The sequence below is a fragment of the Amblyraja radiata genome, chromosome 14 (genome assembly GCF_010909765.2).
Source record: "Amblyraja radiata isolate CabotCenter1 chromosome 14, sAmbRad1.1.pri, whole genome shotgun sequence".
NCBI lineage: Eukaryota > Metazoa > Chordata > Chondrichthyes > Rajiformes > Rajidae > Amblyraja > Amblyraja radiata.
In genome coordinates this window covers 34,991,414-35,012,513 of record NC_045969.1, presented here as the reverse complement: position 1 = coordinate 35,012,513, position 21,100 = coordinate 34,991,414, and the positions used below count along the sequence as shown (strand labels likewise).

The 21,100-nt window shown below is 41.4% G+C and overlaps 2 protein-coding genes across 4 annotated transcripts in view; one reads left to right on the top strand and one right to left on the bottom strand.

Annotated features, from left to right (window-relative positions):
• Nucleotides 1-5,518, top strand: part of crybg3 (crystallin beta-gamma domain containing 3) — a 61,817-nt gene extending 56,299 nt beyond the window's left edge. For both annotated transcript variants that reach the window (XM_033033133.1, XM_033033132.1), the window contains 2 exons: nucleotides 724-883; nucleotides 4,319-5,518. In XM_033033133.1, the coding sequence (XP_032889024.1) occupies nucleotides 724-883; nucleotides 4,319-4,410 (252 nt within the window). In that variant the 3' untranslated portion in view covers nucleotides 4,411-5,518. The remainder of the gene's footprint in view (nucleotides 1-723; nucleotides 884-4,318) is intronic.
• A 1,046-nt stretch (nucleotides 5,519-6,564) lies between these two features.
• On the bottom strand, nucleotides 6,565-19,617 carry riox2 (ribosomal oxygenase 2). Of its 2 annotated transcripts, none has more exons than XM_033033130.1 (10): nucleotides 19,416-19,617; nucleotides 16,682-17,109; nucleotides 16,472-16,591; nucleotides 15,885-16,013; nucleotides 13,808-13,911; nucleotides 13,607-13,709; nucleotides 11,112-11,280; nucleotides 9,066-9,154; nucleotides 8,237-8,341; nucleotides 6,565-6,792 (listed from the first exon to the last, which is right to left on the bottom strand). In XM_033033130.1, the coding sequence occupies exons 2-10, from the start codon at nucleotides 17,105-17,107 to the stop codon at nucleotides 6,634-6,636; spliced, it is 1,404 nt and encodes a 467-aa protein (XP_032889021.1). In that variant the 5' UTR covers nucleotides 17,108-17,109; nucleotides 19,416-19,617; the 3' UTR covers nucleotides 6,565-6,633. The 2 variants fall into 2 exon arrangements, with proteins under 2 accessions (XP_032889021.1, XP_032889022.1); XM_033033131.1 differs by having other exon boundaries at nucleotides 19,409-19,504.
• Nucleotides 19,618-21,100: the final 1,483 nt, after the last annotated feature.

The window sequence follows — 21,100 nt, the reverse complement described above, 5'->3', positions numbered from 1 at the left end:
TGTCTATAAATGCTGAATGAGTATTATAACATGTCACTGCCCTCGGTGATTGCCTGTTGGTTTGAACTAAAGCTCTAGGCTCTATTCAACGCCAGAGCACTTCTGGGAAACCATTGATCGAATCCAGCCATTTAATAATAATAATAATGGTACATCATTCATTCACCATATAGTCACAGAACTAAGGTGAAGAAGATTGGCTAGCTTATACAATCCTTGTAATTACGAAGTGTAGAAAGAAGGCACTTCAGTCTGAAGAAGGGTCTCGCCCCGAAACTTCACCCATTCCTTCTCTCCAGAGATGCTGCCTGTCCCGTTGAGTTACTCCAGCATTTTGTGTCTATCTTCGGTTTAAACCAACATCTTCAGTTCCTTCCTACACATTTAGAACTGCAGATACTGGTTTACACATTAACCCTATCCTATACACTAGGTACAATTAATAATTTTTACCAAGCCAATTAACCTACAAACCTGGATGTCTTTGGCATGTGGGAGAAAACCAGAGCTCCCGGGGAAAGCCCACACAGGTTACGGGGAGAATGTACAATCTCTGTACAGACAAGCACCCGTAGTCGGTAACGAACCTGACTCTCTGGCGCTGTAAGGCAGAAACTCTACTGCTGCACTATCGTGCCGTCCTAATTAAACATAGTTTCCAAAGTAACTGGATTACACTCAACAGCTAATAAAGTTAATCTGATCTAAATTGTCGACCTGCAGGCTAACTCCGCTTGCATAGACATCATCGGTGGTCATGGAACAGCTGGAACAAAAGTAAATGTTTGGACAGAACATGGACATAATCGTCAGAGATGGAATATCAACAGCAACGGAACCATTACTTCTTTTCTAGATTTGAACCTTCGACTTGACATTAAAGGTAACACATTGTTTTAGATAAAGAAATGGGACACTCAATTGTTAGTCTTAAAAATGGGTTAATTGCCATTGAAATACTACAAACTCCTATTTCTAACTTTCTCAGTGCTGAAATAAGATTGGAGACCTGAAACTCTTTTGACACCACAGCTGCCTTATCTGCTGGGAACCATCTTTTTCTATTTTTATTTCAGATTTCCAGTATCTGCAGCTTTTTATCCTTTCATTACCACGACTGAAGAGGCTATTACCTCATTTACCTTTATTAGTGTCTATATGCTGCCCCTGTTTTTGATGATGTATTTATCAGAACTTAATTTCATAAAAACATCTCTTTCTCAGCAAACATTTCCAACTCCAACTAATGCACATGGATGCCAATTAAAATTCTATCCTTCACAATTCTAATTCAATCTTGATTAGAGACAAATTTAGGCTAAATGGGTGGCACAGTGGTAGAGTTGTTGCTTTACAGTGGCAGAGACCCGGGTTTGATCCTGACTATGGGTGCAGTCTGTAGTTTGTACATTCTCCCTGGGACCCCGTGGGTTTTCCCCGGGTGCTCGGGTCTCCTCCCACATTCCAAAGATGTGCGGGTTAATTGGCTTCTGTAAATTGTCCCTGCTGTGTAGGATAGAACTAGTGTGAATGTGTGACCGCTGGTTGGCGTGCCGAAGTGCCTGTTTCCACGCTGTATCTCTGAGCTAAACTATAATCCATGCAAATTCAGTGTCACCTTCCCTGTCACTCTCTTGCTCTGCTTGTCTACATCCCCGTGAAGCCTCTACACATTCTCAACACTATATACATACTTAGTTTCTTGTTATCAGCAAATTTAAAAATGTTGTCTTTGATTTCCTTGGCCAACGTATGAATATAAACTATGCTCGTTCGCTATCGTACTTGTCACTCACTACATGCCAACCCAAGAAGGATGCATTTAATCTTCCTCTTTGTTTCCTACCTGTACACAACTCTCAATCTGCCCCCAAGATATTATCCCCAATTCCACGTACTCACCAACCTTCTATTTGGGACCTTGAAGCCTTCTGAAAAACCAGCACCAAATCCAATGGTTCCACCCTCCCCCCCTCATCTCTTCTGATATATAAATTCTCAAAGAAAACATTGTGTTGCTCAAACATGACTCCCTTTACATAATTTTGTATTTCTCGGCTAAATCATAATTTCTTCATTTTTTGATATCATGTACTTTAATATTGGGTGGCACATTAGCACAGCAGATAGTACTGTTGCTGCTGCAAACCTTCCAGTAACCCTGGTTCACCCCTTACCTTGGGTACAGTCTATGGGACCTTTGCACATTCATCCTGTGACCACATGGCTTTCCACTGCTACTGTACATCTTACCCACATCTTCCCCCCCATCCTAATGACATGCTGAAGATAGACACAAAGTGCTGGAGTAACTCAGCGGGACAGGCAGCATCTCTGGAGAGACATTTCAGGTCAAGACCCCTTCTTCCCACATTGCAAATATTTGCAAGTTAATTGACCATTAAATTGCCCTTATCGTCAATGAGTGGTAGAATCTGAAGAAATTGGACGGGAATGTGAGAAGAAGCGAGTTCGGTATTCCGACTGCGCGTGCCCAGGTCTTAGGTCACTAGCTATAAAGTCTCGGCAACGTTGGTGCTGCATTGTGTGTGCAGGCTTGCGTTTCGTCCCTGGTCGGGGTGCTCTTGGTGCTGCTGGGCTGTCCCCGTCCCCTCCCCGGTGTCCTGTTCCTGTCTAGAGGTGTCTGGGGTGGCGGAGTGGCCCCGGACTTGCAGCCGCTGGCTCCAGCTCGGATTGGCCGGCAGCCCTACTCCTCCACCCCCCTCCTCTCAGTCTGACACCGAGATCCTGCTGAAGATGTGCAGCCACCGGCTGGATGAAGTGGCAGCGGGTACCGTATGGGCAGAGCACGGCTCGGACAGGCCGTGGGCAAACTGGCACTTGTTGTCGTAGCGGCCGATCGGGGAGTGGGTTCCTCTGGAGTTGGAGCGGGGTTGGGGCTGGCTGTGGGTCTGGGGGCCGGTGTCCCGTCGGTCCGGACGTCTCCGGCCACCCCCCGGGCGGGGATGGGACACTCAAGTGGGAGGGGGGAAGAGAACCGGGGACACGGGTTCGATCCTGGCTGCAAATGAGGCTCGGTTCTGCGGATGAGAGCCGGCCCAGTCTTCTCCCCCCCCCCCCCCCGTCTCTTGAGCGGTGCTGAACTGCTTTGGGTAAACAGGTCTTTATTTCCTCCGTATTTTCGATCTTTCATTATTCTAGGTAAGGAAATACTGTTTTAAAACTATTAATTAGTTGCATTTATTTTACCTTTGTACAAAGCTGCCATTTTTTCCTCGTTTTTATTGGTTCATGCCTCCGTGTGTGAGCGAGATTATTGGTTCATGCCTCCGTGCGTGAGTGAGATTGCGAAGATAAATGACACGTATTTTTTATATTGAGGGGGGGGGGAATTAAATTAAATGTATGATTTCTGTAACTTTCAATATACTTTAAGGAGTTTTTTGTACTGATTTAAATTGCTGCAGCTACAGCAAGAGCTGCAAGTTCAGCTTTTCTTCCCGTTTTTTCAACCGCTAAAAAAATCTTCAAAGCATCGACCTCCCATGACATAAAATCTTCCAGCTTCATATCTTGGTACTTTGAATCAGCCATGACAAATAGAAGCTTTAAAAACCTTGGACCAAAAGTATACTCAATGTATAGCGCTGAAGTCTATTTACCGTTATAGTTTACGACTTTTGACAAATCCCATGATTCCTTGCGTTTTTCAGAATATCAAACTCGCTTATAAAATACAAATAGAATGAGTCTAGATGAGGTCTTGATGGTTGGGGTGGGGGGAACTTGATGAGCTGAAGGGCCTGTTTCTTCACTATTATATAACTCACTGGGTGGTTGACTTTTTTGAGATACAGCGGGTCATCACCGACCAGTGATTCCCGTAAACTAGCGATATCCTACACGTTGGAACATTTTACAATTTTTACCAAAGCCAATTAACCTACACACCTGTACATCTTTAGTATGGGAGGAAACCGGAGCACCCAGAAAACCCACGGTCACAGGGGAAACGTACAAACTCCATAGAAACAGCACCGATAATCAGGATCAAAACCAGGTCTCTGGCACTGCTCAACCAATTCCGCTGATGCATGAAGACACATGAACAGAGCTCTCTCCTACCAATCCTTGACTTGGTTTTGCAACACAGTATGTTAACTCCGTGTTCCTTGAGGTAAATAATGATTCATTATAATCACAGAACAGGTTACAAAAGATGGGGAAGCTAAAAAAGCAACCACTACATAAACACTCTTGCTGTCTTAAAAGGGAAGTGTTGAGATAACCTAAATTGTCATTCACTGCATAATATACTTTTAACATCTACAAACAATTCTTTCTTACTGTTTTTCAGGCGGTGATTTCTATGACAAGAATAACATCATTTTAAACTTGGCAGAAGAACAACAACAAACACAGTTCTGGGGCATTGAAATGCTGAGATGAAGCCGAATACTAAAAACAAATGGAAAATTAAACTTTTTTTTGGATTGAGCAATCAAAACTATAATCATTGCCATGAAAAGTAACCTAAAACGTTAATGACTTTCAGGCAACTTAACTCCATACATTTCAATCCAAATACTCACAACTGAGCACCATTCTAGTGGCAAATACCTGGCCAACAGATACTGGGTTGGAGAGAAGAAATTTTTTTTTTTAGAACTGTACAGCACAGGAACAGGCCCTTCAGCCCACATTATTCATGCCAAACACAATGCCAAAGTTATATAAATCTCTGCGTGCATATGATCCTTACCTCTCCAATTCATGCATACCCATGTTCCTATCTAAAAGCCTCAAACACAACTATCAGTTCCGCCTGCTCCACCACTCTATGCAACAAAAAAACTAGCCCCTGCACATCTCCTTTGCTTATTCTCAGCTAAGACATCAACTAGCAGCTCTAGTTTCAGTCAATGAGTGTTGCAGAAAACACTACCATGCGCCACAATGCAACTCAGTTAAGGGGCACAGATGCTTCCCCAAATAGAGTATAACTTAAAATCTCAGTACATTGACTACTATTAGCTTCCAAATCCACCTGGAATTTACATGGCCAACACAACACAAGCACATTTAAAAATATCTGTATAACAATCCTATTACATGGATAAACTCTGATATTTAACCTTTTATATTTTATAAGACCACTAATATTTTTATACAACCATAGCTTCTAATGATAAAGCTTAAACTGGATTAAATGTTCTATTCTGATTTTTAAATAATTGTAAATAAGTAAACATTGTATTTTTATTTGTAATAATGTTCTTTATCTGGAGAAAAAGAATTACCAGATGAATATCTTAAAACTAAGTAATTCTCCAGAAAGTTAGCCTGTAGTTTCCTTGTACTTAGAATGAGCAGAGAAGAACTGTACTTGAACTGCCTCACCACTTTAATTCAAATCAGCCACATGTATATAGACCTGGCTCCAGGAAAAAGCAATGCAAAGCTGACTCAATGACTATGTAATTCAATATTTAAACCTTAGCTAAAGAATAATAAATGTAGATCTCTTGAACTACTGGATTAAAATGTTCTTCCATTACCTGGAAATATTTGATTTGCTTTAACACTCATTTTCTCAGAATTAACTATTCACTACACCTAAAACTGGTCACAATGCTTAAATATTATCTCCCATTGCATGGATAAACAATGTAGTTTGATATCTATCCTCAATCTGAATCTGCTGCTGTAGCCATTACATCAACAATGCATCCATATAAACTGCAAGATAAATATTCACCAGTCATTATTTTACCCCCTGTCCCGCTACCAATTTCCCAGCCATGATCTCCCGTTGCACCTTATCATCTGGCCTGGTCCTGTCTACTCACACTGAACCTCAGCAGCCGACTGCTATCTCCATGCCCTATACTGATTGCCCAGGACTCAAAGCTCTCCTATTCCCTAACCAACACACAGTCCCTTCAGCCTTCTTTCTTGCAAGACATCCAAAATGGGTGGTGAACAGGCTTTTCAGTTACAATCCTTATCAATAGTATGAATTCTCTTAGTGAACTTCCAACAAAACTACGATTGCTTGCTTTGCACCACACTATTAATCCATACAGTCATGTTTTACACTAAAACTAAACAATGGGGATCAATATAAAGTATAGTACAGGGCACATGCATGTACACACACACCCAAAGAATACCCAAAGGTACATATGAAATCCCAGTGTATATTTTCTGCTGCGCTGCAGCAAGTAAGAATGTCATTGTTCTATCTGGGACATATGACAATAAAACACTCTTGACTATTACAATAAACTAATCTAGCCTGGAGACACAAGGAACTGCAGACGTTGGTTTATCAAAAAAGACCAAGTGCTGGAGTAACTCAGCAGGTTAGGCAGCATCTCTGGAGAACATGGTAAGATGGCATTTTGGGTTGGGACTCTTTTTCAGACCCATTTAACTTAATATAATTGGAATTATGTTATTACAGAGGCAATGAAAATGCACATCAGCTAAAACAGATATAAATGCAACACTTACATGTGTCGATTTATTTCTGAGACTTGGCATGTCTCGGAAATAATGTCTTGGGATTTTTGCAGCTTGATGAATACTCCAAAAAATAAATATTTGAATTCTATGTTTTTAATCAGTTAAAAGGCACTCAAACTACAATGAGCTAACTCAAATGATAGTTCATTGCACTTCAATTAAATTTTCTGTCCACAAACACAATGCAAGGTTTTCTTTTGCTTGATTTGCGTCTACCATAAGATCTCGCACAAAAACACTGTCGCCAATCCAAAGTTGTTTCAGTGCCTCCAAGTGAGAACAAGGAAATTTCAAGCCATGCGCCTGTATGGAAGAAAAGAAAATGACAAAATTAAATAACTTATGACACAAAAGGCACAGTGGCGCAGCTGCTGCCTTGCAGCGCCAGTCACCCGGGGTCAATCCTGACCACGGGTCCTAGTCAGTATGGAGTTTGCACATTCTCCCTGTGCCTGTATGGATTTTATCCGGGTGCTCCGGTTTCTTCCCACATTCCAAAGACCTGCCGGTTTGGAGATACCTGGAACTGCAGATTTAAAAATATACACTACATTTATTTTTACTTTTTTCTTGTATCTTTTTTAAATCTAATCTTCTTCTCCTTTTGAAGAAGGATCCTAACCCAAAACAACACACATCCACATTCTCCAGAGATGCTGCCTGACCTGCTGAGTTACTCCTACACTTTGTATCTTCTTTTGCAAACCAGCATTTTGCAATTGTTTGTGTCTCCTCAATTTAAGTTGTTTCCCAGTAACAGTTCAACATTAGAATTCTCTATTCTAATATTTCTGCTTTAAGCTCAAATTCATATATTAACAATTCCTCACTCTGATTGGTTAAGGGGATGTCCTTTTCACATGATTCCAAAAAGGCCTGAAGAGGAACAAGGAACTGCAGGTGCTGGAATATTGAGCAAAACACAAAGTGCTGTATAAAATTATGGAGAGCAATAGATCGATTCTCTTTCCCGGAGTCCCTTGCCCAGAGAAGGGGAATCAAGAACATAGGTTTACGGTGAAGGTAGACAAAAATGTTGGAGAAACTCAGCGGGTGAGGCAGCGTCTATGGAGCGAAGGAATAGGTGACTTTTCGGGCCGAGACCCTTCTTCCGACTGATGTACAACATCTACTTTGTTAAACTGCTAATTTTGATTGAAGAGGGAAAGGATTTAATAGGAATCCGAGAGGTAACTATTTCCGAGGATGTAGTTGAGGCAGAGACTATTGCAACATTTAATAATTAGACAGGTACATGGATAGGACAGGTTCTGAGGGATATGGGCCAAATGCAGGCAGGTGGGACTAGTGTAGATGGGACATGTTGGTCAGTGTGGGCAAGTTTCCACGCTGTATGACTCTAACTCAGCGGGTCAGACAACATCTGTGGAGGAAATGGACAGCCAACATTTCTGGTCTGAAGGAAGGTCCCGACGCGAAATGTCACCAGTTCAGTCCCTCCAGAGATGCATGACCCCTGAAGTTCACCAGATTAATTTAATTACAGCTTTTAAATGTTACGGGGCAAAGACGGGTGGAGCTTACGCACATCAACCATATCACTGAATGACCAAATAGGCTGAAGAGGCTAAACACCTGCCTCTTGTCCCCAGGTTTCCAAACCTCCCGTATTGCATTATCTCTATGTCATGATGCACTTTCCACCTTCCATTGTGAGATGTGTGGCATTTCAAGAAAAGCTTATCACAGTAGCAGAAAGATCAAAAAAGCCAAAAAATATTCAAACCTGAAAACATCCTTCTTCATCATTGTCTTCAGCACCCATCATGTGGTTTTCTCGAGTATTTTTCAGAGAATGATAAACATACACCATCATTTCTCGAGATTCATCCTGAAAAAAATCATTACAGCAACAGGAATTATATATAAAATACAAATGATCTAATCAGTCCTCAATCGTTTTTGTCCTCTAGATTATAAGCAGTCAACTCTAAGTGGCTTTTTTTTCTCCTGTCTCCTGTCTTTTTCCTATCATCCAGGTTGTTTGCACATGATGTCTTGATCTGGGCGATCATTACTAACATAAGTATATCAACCCCAAAGCCCTTTGTGTAAAAATTGTCTTCTAATATTTGTCTTAAGAATCGTACAATTTATCTAAAATTCACCATTTAAGCTCTTCTTCTTGTGGACAAATCAATCTCTCGAAACACGGCATCTTGTTCAATCCATTTATGAACATTTCTCTCAGATCACTAATCAATCAGACTAGGGTCCAAACCCAAAACTTCTCCATGTCTTCCACTGATGCTGCCTGAACAGCTGAGATACTCCAGTACTTTGTGTTCTATGCAAGATTCCAACATCTGCAGTTCCTTGTGAATACACCACTTAATCATCTCATTATGAAAACAATGCCAAACTGTGATCTTAACAAAATGTATCACAAAGTGCTGGAGGAATTCAGCAGGGCAGGCAGCATCCCTGGAGAACACGACTCGGTGACATTTCAAGTCGGGACCCTTCTTCAGACCCGAAAAGTCACATATCCATGTTCTCCAGTGATGCTGCCTGGCCCGTTGAGTTAATCACTTTGTGTCCCTTTTTATACTCACTGTCCTTTCTTGATCATTTTCAAGCAAAATCATGGTATGACCTTTAAACCTTAATCTGATTTGATCATCAAGTTTGGGCAGTTTTCCAGCTGGAGGAGGGAAACAAAGTTGCCATAAGTAACAGAACACACAGGATATCCAACCAGCAAACACCATGACATCCAACCATCACAAATCACCAAAGCAGCACAATGTAAAGATAATATTTAAATGAAATACTTTGACACTGCTAATTTTGTTTTGCCACAAAAATGTAATTTAATAAACATTCCTTATAAATGTTAAGATTACCTGATTGTACAACTTCTACTTGGTTATTCTAGGACAAGACAACACAGTTGAATTTAACCCATTGAGAACAGTTAAAGCTATTCTAGGGTAGTTAAGTTCTGGGTGGAAACTTTGTAATTCGGGGCTAAAACAACATTTTATACCAGCATCTGTATTTGTTTTTCTGTAGACTATAATTTGTGAGAAGAAAAGCCACTTATAACCATATAACAATTACAGCACGGAAACAGGCCATCTCGGCCCTTCAAGTCCGTGCCTAACACTTATTTTCCCCTAGTCCCATCTACCTGCACTCAGACCATAACCCTCCATTCCTTTCCCGTCCATATACCTATCCAAGTTATTTTTAAATGATAAAATCGAACCTGCCTCCACCACTTCCACTGGAAGCTCATTCTACACAGCTACCACTCTCTGAGTAAAGAAGTTAATTTTATTAATTTAGACTTATTAATTTTTTAAAGACTTATTAATTTTTTTTTTTCAATACAGTATCTATTTGTCCGACATAGAACATTGACCAGTACAGCATCGGTCCATCGGCCGACCGTCATCGTCAATTATAATGCCAAACCAATTAATCCCATCTGTCTGCAATGGCCCATATCCCTCTGTTAATCTTCTGTATGTTCTCCCTGTAACCGTATGGGTTTTCTCCGGGTGCTCCGGTTAACTCCCACTTTGCAAAGACGTGCGGGTTAGTAGGTTAATTGGCCTCTGTAAATTGCCCCTAGTGTGAAGGATAGAATTAGTGCACGGGTGACCACTGATCAGCGTGGACTCTGGGTTGAAGGGCCTTTTTGCACACTGTATCTATAAACTGAACTAAAGTCATGCACTTATGTCTGTAGGTACAAATCATCATCACCCTGCATTGCTTGGCCACTGGATCATTTCAGGCATCAGCAACGGGTTTAGGATGAGGGGGGGCCTCATTGAAACTTACAGAATAGTGAAAGGTCTGGATACAGTGGATGTGGGAGAGTCTAGATTCTAGAACCAGAGGTTATAGACTCTAAATAAAAGGATGGACATACCTTCAGAAAGGAGATGAGGAGGAAGTTCTTTAGTCAGAGGGTGGTGAATCTGTGGAATTCATTTCTACAGAAGACTGCGGAGGCCAAGTCAATGGATATTTTTAAGGTGGAGATTGGCAGATTCTTGATTAATAAGCGTGTCAGGGGTTATGGGGAGACGGCAGGAGAATGTCATTGAGAGGGAAAGATAGATCATCATGATTGAATGACAGTAGACTTGATGGGCCGAATAGCCTATTTCTGCTCCTATAGTTACTCCATGATGGCAGATTTTCCAAAGACAAGGAATGCGACAGATGTTTGATGTTTGTGTGACGTTTTCGCCACCTGAACCCAGAGATCATGAACAGAAAAGGTTATAGCTTCCTGAACATGTAGGTAGTGGGTGATCATCAAAAGAACATGCTGACTGTCACACCATACATCCTGGAAGCTGTACGTCATCCCAGGCAGTACAATGTGTCTGCCAGATTTCAGTCACTTTGTCAGGAGCTGTCCTGAGCTACTATCTACCTCATTTGAGTATCATACATTTTGTAAAGAAGAAATGTGAATTATTAAGGACATTTATTGCTGTAATATTTTTTAAATCTCGGATACATTTGGAGCATGAGCAAAAAAAAATATATTTTTAGTTTTTGTGTCTGTTCACAAGTATTTAAGAGTATTAAATAAATCACAGATTGAAATCTATTCAAGTGTTCAAGCTTAGCATCACCTGGTGCTAAACTGCCTGATGAGCTGTTCGCGTATGGAGGTAACCTGTTTAAAATGAAATCTTTTCTCATTTCCGATGATCTGGTTTCTTTTCCATTCTCAACCCGATCTGCCAGCCCTCGTAGAAATCCACTTAGTTTCTTTACTGGATCCGCTGATGAATTCAACTGCTATAAAAGACAAAGGAGGAAAGGAACTTAAATTCACGTGGTTTCTCTTATATCCGTAAAAATTCCTGAAGCACTTCACAGAACAATGATTTTAGAAGAGAAAATGCATTTTTGAGGGAACAAAAATGCTTTTGGGCAGCACAGTGGCGCAACAGTAGCGTTACAGCGCCAGGACCTGGGTTCGATCCTAACTACGGGTGCTGTCTGTAAGGAATTTGTACATTCTCCCATTGACTGCGTGGGTTTTCTCCAGGTACTCCAGTTTCCTCACACACTCCAAAGACGTACAAGTTTGTAGCTTAATTGGTTTCTATTAATTGTCCCTAGTGTGTAGGATTTTGCTAGTGTAGGGGGTGATCGCTGGTCGGTGCAGACATGGTGGGCTGAAGGGCCTGTTTCTGCACCGTATGTATAAAGTCTAAAGAGAACAACATTGTTGGTCCAACAAACATTGCTAATGATAACTAAACAGTCAACAGTTGTAGAGCTGATGGGAGCACCAGTTTCCCCCCACATCCCAAAGACATGCAGGTTTGTTAGTTAACTGGTCTCTGTAAATTGTCCTTAGTGTGTAGGGAGTGAATGAGAAAGTGGGATAACATGGAATTAGCGTAGAGTCGGTGAGCTGAAGAACCTAGTTTCATCCTGCTTCTTCAAAGAAAAGCATTGGGCTCTGAGGGTTAGAAAACTCTTTGCACTTTCTTAAATATTGCAATAGAATCATTCACAGCTGCCTTATTAATCAAGTTTTGCCAGGGTCACCAGGATCCACAGCTTAAACCAAATATGGACAAAACCCAGCCGAATTCCAGACCTGAAAGTGAGACTGATTGTCCTTGATATCAAGCAATATATAATGGAAAAGACACAAAGTGCTGGAGTAACTCAGCAAGTCAAGCAACATCTCTCGAGAACAATGAAAGGTACCGTTTCTGGTCGGAACCCATCTTCGGACTGAGGAGGGACCCAACCTGAAATGTCACTTCTCCATTTTCTCCAGTGATGCTGCCTGACCTGCTGCGTTACTCCAGCAGTTAGTATCGTTTTGTGTAAACCAGCATCTGCAATTCCTTATTTCTCAATGTATAATAGAGAAAGACATGGCATCAACACTGTACGGCATTCAATTCTATTCAGAACTTCTCAGCAAATGAAGTTATCCAAGTCTGCCAGTTGCAAGTCCATGATGGGCCTTGTCTAATCCAACATTGCCTTCATCATCAATTCACTGGATGTATTCAAGAGAGAGTTATATATAGCTCTTAGGGATAAGGGAATCAAGGAATATGAGGAGAAAGCAGGAACGCAGTACCAATTTTGGATGATTAGCCATGATCATATTGAATGGCGGTGCTGGCTCGAAGGGCCGAATGGCCTACTCCTGCACCTATTTTTTATGTTTCTACTGTTTTTAAGTATTTAAGAATGAGAATAATGATCAGAGGATACGGAGCTAAGACAAAAATTGAAATATAAAAAAGTGAACTCTTCGAAAAACTATTTGAATTTTGAAATATTTATCCAAAGGAATAACAATCCATTGATATTATCCTCATACAATAAGGGTTAACCTTCTCATGAGGATTATTTTTACAGTGAAGTTAAATTGTAGATCCCTGTTATTTTGATCACATCACTGCTTTATAAACATCACTGTGGATAACACTACTACACGGTGCTCTTTGCACAGAAGATGGAAAACACAAGACTAAACTTCCATGTTAAAGTATGCATGATTACAAATATATGGTCTGAACATTTCAACAAAACTGGTGAACCTATTTTACAACATAGAAAATGGATTTTAGTCCCGTCAAACTTCACCTCACAACATGGACTGGACATGCTCTGGCCATCATGATGAGGTTGCCGATCTCTGGTCTCACGTCTAAGTGACTTTTCTCTTTACGTTTATGGATTTGAGGTGTTTTGCTGGTTGTGGAATTCCAAATACAAAACTCAAGTACAAAGGGTGAAAGTTTGCACTGTGCATTATCCACATAATTTTACTAGCTCTTCATCTGCATAAACAGCAGCTTTGAAACCCTAATAATGGATAAGAGCAGTACACCATCTGGATCCGCAAAAGCAAGAGGTTCTCTGCTGAAACGTTAGAGGTTCAAGCACTTCCCTCTGGGGGTCATTTCCCACCCATAAGCTCAAAGCTGGGTTTATAGGAGAGCCATCTGATTTCCTAAATTTATCAACTGAAAGAAGTGACCATCAAACCCCTTTGGCATTTGACACATCATTAGTAAAAAAAAGTGTTTCGAATATCGAATATGAATATTTTTTTAAATGATAAAAGGCAAGTCATTATTTTTACCATCAGATATTGCCTAGGTAGGCCTCTAGAGAGTTCAATATCTTCTTTCATCGAATCATACACCAGCCAAGGAATCACATCTAGTAAATAATCTCCCCAGGTACTGCAATAAGAACACAGATTTTCACAGATAAATCATGCTGCCAATAATAATTTTTAAAGAAAGATAAAAAATTGAACTTTTTATTCAAATGTTCTTACTTGTTCTGGTAGGTACTTATCGTAATGTGAGTAGAAAATGAACCTCCGGCTGGGGTATCTGCTTGGTGGATCGTTCCTCTGGGAAAATATAACAAATCACCAGGCTAGGATGAAAGGAAGCAAAAATACATTTATATTAAGAACACATTTTAAACATGCTGTGAATAATAATGAAAATGTTCCATATTTTGCAGTATTGCTTATGCTTCTAATTTCTTGTTTACCTATTTTCTTTACACATCCATTATAGCTGTTATAACCATATTTATTTATGTAGTATTTATAATTTAGTAAAACATACCAAGTTGTAATTAAAACTAGTTGTTAGTTCCATCATAAGTATGGGATAATGAAAAATGTGGCCAAGTCCATAACCACATCATACGTTCCAAAGTGTCATGGCTGGTTCTTGAATGTTATATTATAAAACCATCTTCCTCATCCCTGACTTTAAAAAAAATGTACTTGAATTATTAGTAAAAGTGATCCGAAGTGAACTGAAAAGATCTTTCAGACTGCCATGTTCTTCATAGTTGTACACAATAGGGCAGCTCAGTGGTGCAGCTAGTAAAGCTACCGCTGACAGTGCTAGAGACCTGGGTTCCACCCTGACCTCGGTTACTGTCTGTGTGGAGTTTGAACATTCACTCTGTAACCACAAGGGTTTCACCCAGGTGCATCCCAAAGTCGGTTTCTAGGTTAATTGGCCTTGGTAAATTGCCCCTAATGTGTAGGGAATGGATGAGAAAGAAGGATAACAAAAAACTAGTGTGAACTGGTGATCGTTGCTTTATGTGAACTCGGTGTGCTAAAAAGCCCGTTTCCATGCTGTATCTCGAACATAAACTAAATATTGTGGGAAGAAAAATGTATTTCTCCTAATTTTCTCAAGAAACTGAGTTAAAGTTAAAGACAAAAGAAACAATATTTAAGCAGCAACAATGTAGGTAATTAATTACGAGTGTTCAATAAATTCTCTGGTGGCTTACAAGGACAAAGCATATGAATAAATATTGATGTAGGAAAGATCTGCAGATGCTGGTTTAAATCGAAGATAGACGCAAATTGGCTGGAGTAACTCAGTGGGACAGGCAGCATCTCTGGAGAGAAGGAATGGGTGATGTTTCAAGTTAAGACCCTTCTTCAGACTGAATAAATATTGGCTATGGTACTTAAGCAGCAATGCTTAGGTCATAAGTTCACATCTCACAATGGGCAAGATACAAAAATTAATTCAGTATTTTCTTCTTCTGAGGTAGTCCCTCAGGATGGAGGGTAACTTACTTCTGCTCAAGTTGTTTGGGTTCCAGGAATGGTTGATGAAGCCAATGTTGGTTCTGAAGGCACTGTCATAGGTGGAGCACCAGGTAGTGGACCGAGTAGGCAGGCGGGTACTTTTAGGAAGTTTCTGCAATTTACACTCAGCTTCTGCTTGTTCCCAGAGGGACTCCGGGTTCACAATGGCATTTGGAATGCTGCTTTTCCATCTTGAGCAGTCATAGGCTAAGAATTCCCTGGAGATTATAGGGATGCTGTATTTTTTCAAGGAGGATTTGAGAACATCATTGAGTCATTTCCCTTGTCTGCCTGTTACGTAAACGAAGTAGCCTGCCATTAAGGACACAATGTGCTGGAGTAACTCAGCAGGTCAGACAGCATCTCTGGAGAATATGGATAGGTAACGTTTCAGATTTACCCATGTTCTTCAGAGATATTGCCTGACCTGAGTTACTCCAGCAATTTTGTGCATTTTTTTTGTGTATTAACCAGCATCTGCAGTTCCTTGTTTCTACATTTTGTCTAGCCTGCCATTAATATTAACATCAAAACTGGCTGATACTATCACCATTACGAGCGGAATAGTACTTAGGCTGAATACTGATATGTACCCTGTTCTCAAATGCTCGTATCTACTATTCTAAAAGAAGTGATTACCAAGTGTTGGCCACACTTGTCTACTGCTCCAAAATCCCTTTGTAGTCCATTGTCATTTGTCAAATCAAAGATGAGGAAAACCACAACAAAAAGGAAACTGTCAAATCAAATTGAGTACACACCGATACCGTTGATCCTTTACCTTCAAAATAAACTCATGGGTTGGACTTCCAATCCGGTCTTCAGCTTCTGTGCTGTATTCTCGAGCTAAAGGGTTGGTGGGTTTGTAGAGCCGCCAGTGTTTCTCTCCTTCCAGCTGCAGAATAAAGACCTGTCCGCACACAATATTGCAAAATAAATTTAAGTAGCAAGATTTCTGTAGTACTTTGACTACCTCGCTTTAATGCCAACAAGAGTATAAAAACTCTTGCACTTTATCTTCCTAAGCTCACACCTGATTTTTATTTTTTAAACTGTATGCACTACAAATACTGGAAAGAAAGAAAAAACATGAAATATGTACTGTGAATGCCTCTATATGCATGCACATGCACACACACAAACACATGTAGAAAGCAACATACTCATCAGAATGATTTATATGTAAGAAAGTAAAACCAGCTGACCATGAAATCAGCTGTTGCAACCTAGTTCAATATTTTTTTAAAGTTTTTAGAGAAATTAGAACTCAAATGTCCTAATTATTTCTATTCAGAAGAATACACAATCAGATAATTATTCAAACAAAATATGATTTATTTATTCAAAATCTTGAAAAGAGAATCATACCTCAACATCATCATAATGAGGTGGGAGACCCTGAGAATCTGGTGGTGTGATGTAAACATTAGACCCAACTAATGAGCCAAAGAAACATTCCAAAATCTCCTGAATCTTCCACAATTCATCCTTAAAAAAACAGAATAAAATACATTTCTTGCACAAAATAAGAAGAGCAAGTCATAACAAATCACAACAAACATGTCATTCAAACAGTACCTTAAATCTCTGTGGCTGGTGAAATTGTATCGTGGCTTTCTTCTGTTCAAAGTCTTTCTTTAATTGAGCATAGTTAACCTTTCCATCTTTATTCAAAACCTTTTTTTTACCATTTATATAGCGACAAAAATTAATATCTCGGCTGTAGAACACGTCATAGCTGCAGATTTCCTTTAAATCGTCAAACTTAAATAATGATTGGTAGTAAACAGTTACTGAAGGATCATTCCTTTGAATTAACAATGGTTTCTGCTCCCAATACTCCCTGAAGAACTCTTCATAACTAATTGGAGAGATCAGACTTTCAAACAGACTGTCAGGGCTTTGGAAGTTGAGAACAGTGCTGGTAACATCCAAACCTAATTTGACTCTTTTACAAACGTCAGGATCATGTTTTTTCAGTTTTCTGCCAGCCTTCTTCAACATTTCTGCTTAGAAAAGAAAAATAACGTTAGCGATCATTTAAAGATGAAAGCACTCATTTTGTGAAAACCTTGCGGATTATTTTTCTATTCTTAGCTCTAAATACTAATTAATTTAATTAAAAGCAGCAAAAAGGAGAATAATGGATGCTAATAGACATATTTGTGCTTTGAGTGCAGTCCTGTCTCTCATTAAAAAAAATAAGATAATTAGACTCATGAATTAGTTTAGTTTGTTTAGTTAAGTTTAGAGATGCAGTGTGAAAGTAGGCCCTTCGGCCCACCGAGTCCACTCTGACCAACGATCACCCATACACAAGTTCTAAGTTATCCCTACACGTTAGGGGGAATTTACAGAAGGCAATTAATCATCAAACCTGCACGTCTTTGGAGTGTGGGAGGAAATTGGAGCACCCAAAAAACCCCCATGTGGTCACAGGGAGAACGTACAAACTCCGTACAAACAGTACCCGTAGTCAGAATCTAACCCGTGTCTCTGACGCTGTAAGCAGCAATTCAACTGCTGCCCCATTGTGCTGGCCCTAATACAATCAGCAAAAGGAGCATACACAGGTAAAGACACCAACTGGATACGGTGATATGGAATAACATGACTGCTCATTTCAATAGAACTTGTGTCAACGGATTTAAATCTGGACAGCACACAAACTTCACGTCACTCGTTTGGTAGAAAAATGACTACATACAGTCTACAGCATTCCAGGTAATGCACCATCAAAGGCCACAAATCCTAACCCTCTACCATACCAAAAAGCTAGCCTACCCTGAGAACTGAGAAAGAAGCAAGCAAGGGCAGCAGGCCAGGAAATGAAGAGGACTCAGAAAATGCTGCAATTAATCTGCAGATCAGGAAATGTGTGACAAGATAAATCAGAGTTGATGTTTCAGGTTGACGATCCTTTGTTGTTTGATTGATTGATTGAAAGATACAGCATGGAAACAGATCTCTCGGCCCACTGAGTCCACACTGACCATCGATCACCTGTTCACACTAGTTCCATGTTATCCCACTTTATCATCCACTCCCTACACGTTAAGGGGAATTTACACAAGGTGATGAGAAGGAATTTCTTTAGTCCGAGTGCTGAATCTGTGGAATTATTAGCCAAAGAAGGTTGTGGAGGCCGTCAATGGATGTGTTTAAGGCAGAGATAGATTTTTGATTAGTACGGGTGTCGGATTATGGGGAGAAGGCAGGAGAATGGGGTTAGGGGGAAGCGATACATCAGACATGATTGAATGGCGGAGCAGACTTGATGGGCTGAATGGCCTAATTCTGCTCCCATCACATATGAGGCCAATTAACCTACAAACCCACACATCTTTGGGATGTGGGAGCAAACCAGAGCACCGGGAGAAATCCCACTCAAAAACCTCGAGAGAAACTCCACACAGGCAGCACCCGAGGGTCTCTCCCACTGTGAGGACTGACTCCAACAGCTGTGCCACACTCTAATTGTGAAAGAGGAGGTAGAGGGTCTCGACCCGAAACGTCGCCTATTCCTTCTCTCCATAGATGCTGCCTCACCCGCTGAGTTTCTCCAGCATTTTTGTCTACCCTCTATTTGTGAAAGGTCATTTATCTGAAACATTGACTGCGCTTCTACCTCCACATGTGCTGCCTCGTACCTACTGCCCTGAGCATTTCTAATATTTTTTGTTTTCAATTTCAGATTTCAAACACCCAGTTTTATTTCTTTGCTTTTCAAACAGGAAAGCATTCCCTCCACACATGCTGCCTGATCTGCTGATCTGTTGGGTTTTGCTGTAGATACCAGCATCTGCAGTCTCTGTTGGTACACAAAATTGCTGGGGAAACTCAGCGGGTGCAGCAGCATCTATGGAGCGAAGGAAATAGGCGACGTTTCGGGCCGAAACCCTTCTTCAGTCTGCAGTCTCTGTTGTCTGCTTTGCTTAGGTTACCACTGAACCATTGGAGGTGGTCGGCCTGCTGGTGGAACATTGAGTCCAGTGTAACGTCCCGTAGGTAAGTTGGTATCTATAGGGATAGTGCAGTCGGACTGAACTTAAGTGTAAAATAAGATGAGCTGAGGTGGTGGTGGACCAGAGAGATGGGATGGGAGAGGGTTTAAAAGCCAAGTAATGGGTCAGCGAGGGCAGGAGACGGAGGGTGCGGGTCAGGGACCGGGGGTGCCCAGCAGCTGCAGCCACCAACCCCCGCCCGGCATCGCTCCCGCCCGCAGGATCTGCCCCCCCGGGAGCCCACCCTGACCCGCATGGCCGCTTCTCTCTCTCTCCCCGACCCTCCCCTGACCCTCCTCACCCTCCGCCTTCCACACGGTGACCAGACCCGGCGTCACTCTCTGCAACTTCCGACCGGCTCCTCCCGCCGCTGGAGAAACGTTCCGCTTCTGGCGCTGTTATGTAAACCTTGACACCAAAGATGCTACAGGGCCTCCTCTCGTCTCTTTGCTTTACATCCCTCGAGGTCTTAAAAAGAGTCCCGATCCGAAAAGTCACCCATCCCTTTTCTCCAGAGATGCTGCCTGACCCGTTAAATTACTCCAGCACTTTGTGTCTATATTTGGCATAAACCAGCACCTGCAGTTCTTTGTTTCTACACAAAGGAGCTCCTCTAGTATCTTTGATGTCCACCACCTCCATCTGGTCTGACGAAGAGTTCAGGTCCGTATCCATGTTCTCCAGAGATGTTGCCTGACCCGCTGAGTTACTCCAGCATTTCGTGCTTTTTTTTGTTGTAAACCAGCATCTGCAGTTACTTGTATCTCCTTCTTACTGCCCCACTATCAAATCTCCAGGTATGCTCACTTTGAAGAAGTTCTCTGACAAGAGTTCTGTGAGACCTTCTCTCACTGCTTCGCTGATTCCTGCAAGATTAATCTGTAGAAGGGACCTGGCCCAAAACATCAACCATCCTTTTTGCTTCAAAGATGCTGCCTGGCCCGCTGAGTTACTCCAGCACTTGAGTCCTTCTGCTCGGGGTTAGTTTGGTCATCCACGATTGTCCCAACATTTGACACTGAAGGATAAGCATTGGGTGACTTGCCTACTTACATTAATAATAACAATATAATTATAAGTAAGAGAGGGTAGAAACAAGCCCTACTTCAGCCCACTGTGGCCATCTATACTTTTCCCATTTATCAGCACTTGGCCCGTAGCCTTCTGTGATTTGGTTATTCAAGGCCTCATCCAGATACGTCTCAGATATGGGAGGTGCCTCCATCACTGTCCCCAGGCAGTGCATTTCAAGTTCCAGCCACCTTATAGTCAGAGTAATAGTGTGGAAACAGGCCCTTCGGCCCAACAATGTCCCAGCTACCCTAATCCCACTTGCCTATGCTTGGTCCATAACCCTCCAAACCTGTCCTATCCATGTACCTATCCAACTGTTTCTTAAACAATGGGATAGTCCCAGCCTCAACTATCTCCTCAGGCAGATTGTTCCATACACCCACCACCCTCTGTGAAAAAGTTACCCCTCTGATTCCTATTAAATCTTTTCCCCTTCAACTTGAATCTATGTCCTCTGGTCCTCAATTCCCCTACTCTAGGTAAAAGACTGTGCATCTACCCGATCTATTCCTCTCATGATTTTGTAGACTTCTATACAATCTCCCCTCATCCTCCTACGCTCCATGGAATAGAGACCCAGCCTACTCAACCTCTCCCTATAGCTCACACCCTCTAGTCCTGGCAACATCCAAGCTTGACAATATCTTTCCTATAACATGGTGCCCAGAACTGAACACAATATTCTAAATGCGGTCTCACCAAAGTCTGATACAACTGCAACATGACCGCCCAACTCTTATACTTAATACTCTGACTGATGAAGTCTAAGGTGCCAAAAGCCTTTTTGACCACCTTCTGGGTGAGTATGTTCTTTCACCTCTATCCCCACTCCAAGCCTGTTCTGAAGGTGTCTGAAGAGTCCCAACCCAAAACACCTCATCCCTCTGTCATCCAGAGATATTGCCTGACCTGCTGAGTT